The 6517-nt window shown below is 24.1% G+C and overlaps 1 protein-coding gene across 1 annotated transcript; it reads left to right on the top strand.

Annotated features, from left to right (window-relative positions):
- The first annotated feature begins 1009 nt into the window (after positions 1-1009).
- LOC105368425 (chymotrypsin-2-like) lies at positions 1010-4162 on the top strand. The gene is made up of 4 exons (XM_011507434.1): positions 1010-1055; positions 2748-3064; positions 3586-3837; positions 4010-4162. The coding sequence occupies exons 1-4, from the start codon at positions 1010-1012 to the stop codon at positions 4160-4162; spliced, it is 768 nt and encodes a 255-aa protein (XP_011505736.1).
- The last annotated feature ends 2355 nt before the right edge of the window (positions 4163-6517 follow it).

The raw sequence follows: 6517 nt of genomic DNA, 5'->3' as shown, positions 1-6517 counted from the left end.
ACATCGTAGTTATTCCTTTATACGTAGACAACTAATTTTTTTATTAGATGTTCGACCTCTATAAAAAAAAAAAAAAAAAAAAAAAAAACTATAATTTTTTAAAAAGAAAATAAAAGGGGTTTAAATGTAAACAATTTGATTGAACCAAAAGTCAATATCGAAAACACTTTTTTTTTTACATGTTTTTTTTTTCTTCCACTAAATCTACATTATTAATGTCTAATGTACTCGATTATTCAAGTCGTCCGTACAACCAAATTGTATCTCGATAGTAAGTACACGCCCAATGACATTAATGATATATTTATAAAATTCGATCTAGGTCTGTTATAAAATTAATTATGAAATAATAAATTATTACAAATTGTATGTAAATAAATTCTAGATAGGAACAGCTGATAAATAATAAATAATTCAGGTATTACCAAAGGTTTACCAAAAAACATTTTAATATAAAAGATACATTATAAGAAAATGTAATGTAATCAATTTAAAGTATTATAACTAAGCACATCTAAATACACATTGATTTGTACGTCATTGTTTATTTCAAACAATAAATAAATAAATAATACATAATTCCTTTATTGTTATTTAAATTTAATGAATATAGGTACACGGCTAAGTATTAATTGCTTGACTATTATAATTTCTAGTTACATACATAGTGTTTGTGGTACTATCCTATCAATGTATGTACACTAATTATGAAAAGTCTCGAAGGTTAATTAAATATTGATCTAATATAATATTCAAGTATATATTTTATTGCTTCATATTTATGAATATTTAAGAAATTTACACAAGGATAATATCAAAGTATATACTGTTTAATTAGCTTATTGTATAATCATTATGTCAACTAATGCTTTATAGTGATATAAGGTGACACAAAAATAGGTTTAAAAAATATTTGAATAAAACCGAATAAGTATTTAATCGAATTACTACATATAGTTATATTAATCTAATTCCTTAACAGTTATTATTCATTAAGATTATTAGAAAAATGAATTATAAAATTGTGTTTTTTTTGTGCCTACAATTAAGTGCAGGTAAATTCAACTAATTAGTTTTAAATAAATTATTCATATTAGTCAAACTCAATCAATAATCCTAATTAATTTTAATCAATTATTATTAATGTAGCAAACTAATATTATTTAAATATGTGATAAATCCTTATAATATAAAATACAATAATTTGGTATAATTTAAAATCATATTTAAATTAAATTAGCAAAAATTTAATAAAAAGTTAATAAGTCAAAGTAAATATTATAAATAGTGTTGGTAAACTTATTATGATATATTGTAATTATTTAATTGTATTTAAAAAAAATTGCAATTATCTCTCTTCAATAATTGATCTATTCTCTCTTTATTATTAAATTTTTTTTTTTAAGATAATTAAAAAATTAATTCTGACGCGATGAAAATAATCATCTTACATTTATCCACGTTCTCGTATGCAAATAATAATCTAAATAATATCTAAATATTTAAAAAATATTATAAATGCACCAAACTTTTTTGCGGATACTCTGTGTGTTAACAAAAGATATAATTAAATTATGAAATTTAGTGTTAAAATATTATTTAAGGTATTAAAATGTTTATTTAAATAATATAAAGTAATAAAAATTCTAATACCCATGTGTTTACACGTTTGTACGCGTGTTTGCGAATATTTTTATATGAATATGCTTATGTGTAACTGACATTGTAGTTCAACATTTTAGATAAAAATTAAAAATTTAGAATTGATATTTGCAAACAGCTATTAAAACATAATGAAAAAAATTAAATAATTTTTGACAATCATTAGAAATAAGATTTATTTTCAAAAATAAAATTATTTCGGTAATCATATCAATTTTACCCTATTATTCGAAATTTCAATATAAATTCAGAATTTCAAATGCACTGTAAATATTATAGATTATGGAAAATATACTTTGAAAAAAAAAAAAACAACAACAAAAATAACTATTGAAACCTAAAACAAAAATTTCAATAGAATTTGGTGTTTTGCATTGTATATATATATATATATAGTACGTAAAATTAATTAGAAATAGAAATTTCCATTCTCATATATTTAAATTAAATTGTTTTTATATTTATTCTTTTTATGTTTATTGTAATATAAAATTGAACCTAATTTTTCATTTGATTATAATTTTTACGAAAATACTTTATATTTTTTAAATATAAAGAAACAGTAAAATAATTGAATTATTCTATCTAAATGAAAATATATAAAGGAATTTCTACTAAATCTAAAGTGTACAACTATTATAATTCTAATTATAATTCTTTTATTACAGATAATTCATTTAATTAACATCTAATATAATGACAAAAAAAAAACTTTTTGATACTACTAATAATAATAATAATAATAATAATAATAATAATAATATAATAATAATAATAATAAATAAATAAATAAATAAATAAATAAAGAAATAATTACGTATTTATATACAAATATGTATTTTATTCCATATAAATCGGAAGAATGTATATCAACTAGAATCTGTTGATTCAATAATATAGATGAATTGATCTATATTATATTAAAACGAAGACATTTTGAGATTCATTGAATGATAAATTCATGGAGTCTGCTAATAAAAAATTTCAATAATTTTTCATTTCTCGTCTTTGTACCTTATTTTATATAAATAAGTATTCAATGTCATCAATTAACGATATCAAAAGCTTAATATTTTTATTCGTAGGTATTTTAGGGAAAAAAAAACGAATAGTGGGTGGTGATAATGTACACATAAGGCAAATTCCTTATCAAGTAGCGTTGAAAAATTATACAACCAATCAATTGATCGGTGGTGGTACAATTATTAGCGCATCGCATGTCCTAACGGCAGCTCACTGTATTTATAATAAATTCTTATCCGATATAAGAATCTATTCTGGAATTAATTCTATATTAAGTAGGAAATACGAGTCAAGGATTATACATGTTCACATATATGAGGGATTTACGGGGAAAGAAGAAGACTACGGAAGCTACATCCACGATATCGCCGTAATCTTTGTAAGTATCCTAAATAAATTCTCAGTTATTGAATAAGTAGCGTTAGTTACTCAAATGTTACAAAAATGAAAGCGAATAAATAAACGTAATATAATTCGGCAACTCGTCGCATCATTACGTTAGCCGACTAAAATTATGTTTTCTATTTTCTAGTAATTCTCCCTTATAAACAATGAACAAAAAATTATACAGTGAAATTTAATTTCACAAAAAATGAAAAAAATATTCCACGGATGCAATATACTGTACAATTTTTACATAAATAACAGATATAAATAATACAGGCAATATCTCGTCGATTATCACGTTAATGATTTGTCGTGGTTCTTTTAGAAAAAAAGATTATTCTAGAGGAGGAGATTTTTCATACATTTGTCAGCATTTAATAATTAAGACCAAATAAAGATTACTCGTAATTACTCGTAAAATACAACTGAGTAAATTAATTATCAATAGAAAAATGTGTTTACGTTTGTTGAATAATAAGCGCATTTCCTCCAGCTAAAGCAACTTTTTTCCAGCTCGATGAACCTCTCGAATTAGGCACATTTCGAAACAAAGTCAACCTTCCCCGTAGACCAGCTTATGTAGGACAAAAAGGCGTTGTCAGTGGCTGGGGATTTACCTCCTATCCATCGAATGCACTCTCCGCAACTTTACAAAAGGCCACAATGGAAGTTATTGATAGCGATCTCTGCTCGGACTTGCTTGTCATTAATATACTTGATACTCAGTTATGTGCATTCAAAAGGAGAGGAATTGGTGCGTGCAGGGTAAGTCATGGAAATTCAAAATAATTATATTTCGTACGATCAATCTCCGTTAGGGTGATATTGTGCCTCCGCGGGCACTACTTCAATGTTATTATTATTGTTACGTTATTAATTTATAATATAGACGGCAACAATTATATTTAAAATAAAATGTAAAATAAAAATTTTACAGGGTGACAGTGGTGGCCCATTAATTAGTAATGGAGAAATCATTGGCATTGCATCTTTCGTTGTTCCATGCGCCACTGGTGTACCAGATGTATATACTCGAGTTTACGAATATAATTCTTTCATAATGCAAGTTACGGGTATTACGATTGACTAATATTTATTTTCTCAAATGACTTATTTATTAAAAACGTAGTGTAAGGGCTGCAACATCGATAAAATTATATCACCGTGCAATAATTGTACTCAAAATTTATAATTATTCGATTTAGCATGTTCGTTTTATGTATAACATCCCTTATTATTATATATGCGCGAATAGTAAAACGAATTTACTAAATTAATTAATAAATATTTATTTTTGTAAAATAAACTAATGGATAATAAATTCTTAATGTGTATGCACTGTTTTAATAATTCAGAAACCTGTGGCAAAGGACTTAAATAGTTTCTTTCGCGATATATAATTATCGCACGACAAACTTAATTCGCTTTCATTATTAGATTATATGGTGAGATTTAGTTTAAATTAAATATATTATTAAAGATATTAAAGCAAGAAATATATTATCGACTCATTAGAGTTTCATAGTTATAGAATAAAAATTTCTCCTACGAAAAATTATTATCAATAAAGAGTACGAGAGCTAATATTTCCTTTATATCAAGCAATAGAATATTCATTATTCAGACATATAATTATATAATTAAATAATAAATTGTAAAAAATGTTATTCGAGTTAAATTAATCAAAATCACGTATGCTAATTGAAATATCATTTTACATTGTTCTCTGTCGGCCCTCTCCTTTTGTCTCATATATACACATATGTCATACTCCTTGCAATCCCGTGAAATCCCGTACTAATATACAATTTGTTAAAACAAAATTAACTTTTAAGCTATTCAGTCATTTTATACATTTATATTATGTAATTTTATGTTTAAATTCCTTTAATAAAATGAATGATCAAATTAACGGTAAAATCCACGTCTACGGATATCTGTAATTGAAGCAGAAATTCTTTTCATAATAACAGTTATTATTTCGGATTATTTGTGATTTACTTCGAGTTAAATTTAAACATATAGTTATGTAATCACATTATTTCATAGTATACATTCATGCGCATACCTTATTCTTATACAAAAAATAATGTTATTCGCTCCTCGATAAATTATATTATGCCATTTTGCATAAGCAAGTTCGTTAGCAAGATGTTGGATGTGAATTTATTAGCACTTTTCTTAAAGAAATATCAACGTCTCATCGAATAATATAATTTCAAATAACATAATAAATATCATCAGCGGTGATGCTGTATAATGCTGCAAGAGAAATATTATAAAAATAAAATAAAACAAGATTTGTTAAAATGAAGTTAAAAATGAAAGCTTGTGACTTGCAAAGAATAATTGAAACGATAATGATATATAACTCATAATTGAAATTATAAGTTTTCTCAATAAGATATATTATTTATTTGTATGCGTGTGTAGGTAGAGAAAGTTTCGTTAAATTTTTAATTAAAAAGCTTAAGCATCGACTGACATCCCTGAGACCGATTGGAATAAAATTATCTAAATATTAACAAGCAAAGATTATTAAATTATTAATCATATTATAAAATATATATTGGGAGTATACTGGAAGTATCTTTATCAGATAAGATATAATGTAGTGGCGATCTCTGGATAGCTACATTTTCAAATGGCTTATTGAAAATTTATCTAAAAAAAATGTGAAAAAGCTGTCTGTGATTGATATGTAAGCACATTGATGCTTACATTCATGCTTACATCGATTGCTTTTATCCTCCTTTCTTTTCTCTTTGCACACGCTTGGCATTAATTTAATAAACGATTATTAAAATTAATATTTACATATAAATGTTATTAAATTGAAAAACAGTTATTATAAAATGTCTCCCCTTAAAGTATTAACACAATGACTACATACACACATATATATATATATATATATATATATATATTTTTTTTTCTTCAAAATCTAATAAAGTTCACATCATTAGAACGTATTCTTTCAAACAAAAAAAATAAAAAAAAAAACATTAAAAAAAGGTCCCTTTTACGAACAAATATTTGGTATAAAGTAATTAAAATATAAAGTATTGAAGTATTTTTATTGCATTGTAATTATTTTTTATTTATTTTACATTACTTAAAGTATAAACTTTTTTGCAAACATTGAAAAATCTTTTCATAAAGTTCTTTATAATAAAATATAGCATTAATTAGAATCGAGTAGTAATTAGTCAGTACATTAGTAGACTAATACAGTATTAATGTCACTGCAAATAAATAAAACATAGTACATAGATTATAATATTACTTTATGTATTTACATTATTGTATAAAAGTATGCTAAATGTCACACTGCGAATGTCATTTGACGTTATGTGTAAATAGTAGTACGAATGAGAATAGCTGAAAGCATAGAAAGGGCTAAAATATTCTAGACGGACATCCTCGTCCCTTCATAATACATAGT

This window comes from Ceratosolen solmsi, unplaced genomic scaffold (assembly GCF_000503995.2).
Source record: "Ceratosolen solmsi marchali unplaced genomic scaffold, CerSol_1.0 scaffold6, whole genome shotgun sequence".
NCBI lineage: Eukaryota > Metazoa > Arthropoda > Insecta > Hymenoptera > Agaonidae > Ceratosolen > Ceratosolen solmsi.
This window is presented reverse-complemented; position numbering and strand designations above follow the sequence as displayed.

Bases quoted from the DNA above. Each gene is read 5' to 3' on its own strand.
- LOC105368425 (XM_011507434.1), top strand. From the start codon at position 1,010: ATGAATTATAAAATTGTGTTTTTTTTGTGCCTACAATTAAGTGCAG. The intron at 1,056-2,747 runs GTAAATTCAACT...TTTTATTCGTAG, and splicing joins GTGCCTACAATTAAGTGCAG to GTATTTTAGGGAAAAAAAAA. The intron at 3,065-3,585 runs GTAAGTATCCTA...ACTTTTTTCCAG, and splicing joins ACGATATCGCCGTAATCTTT to CTCGATGAACCTCTCGAATT.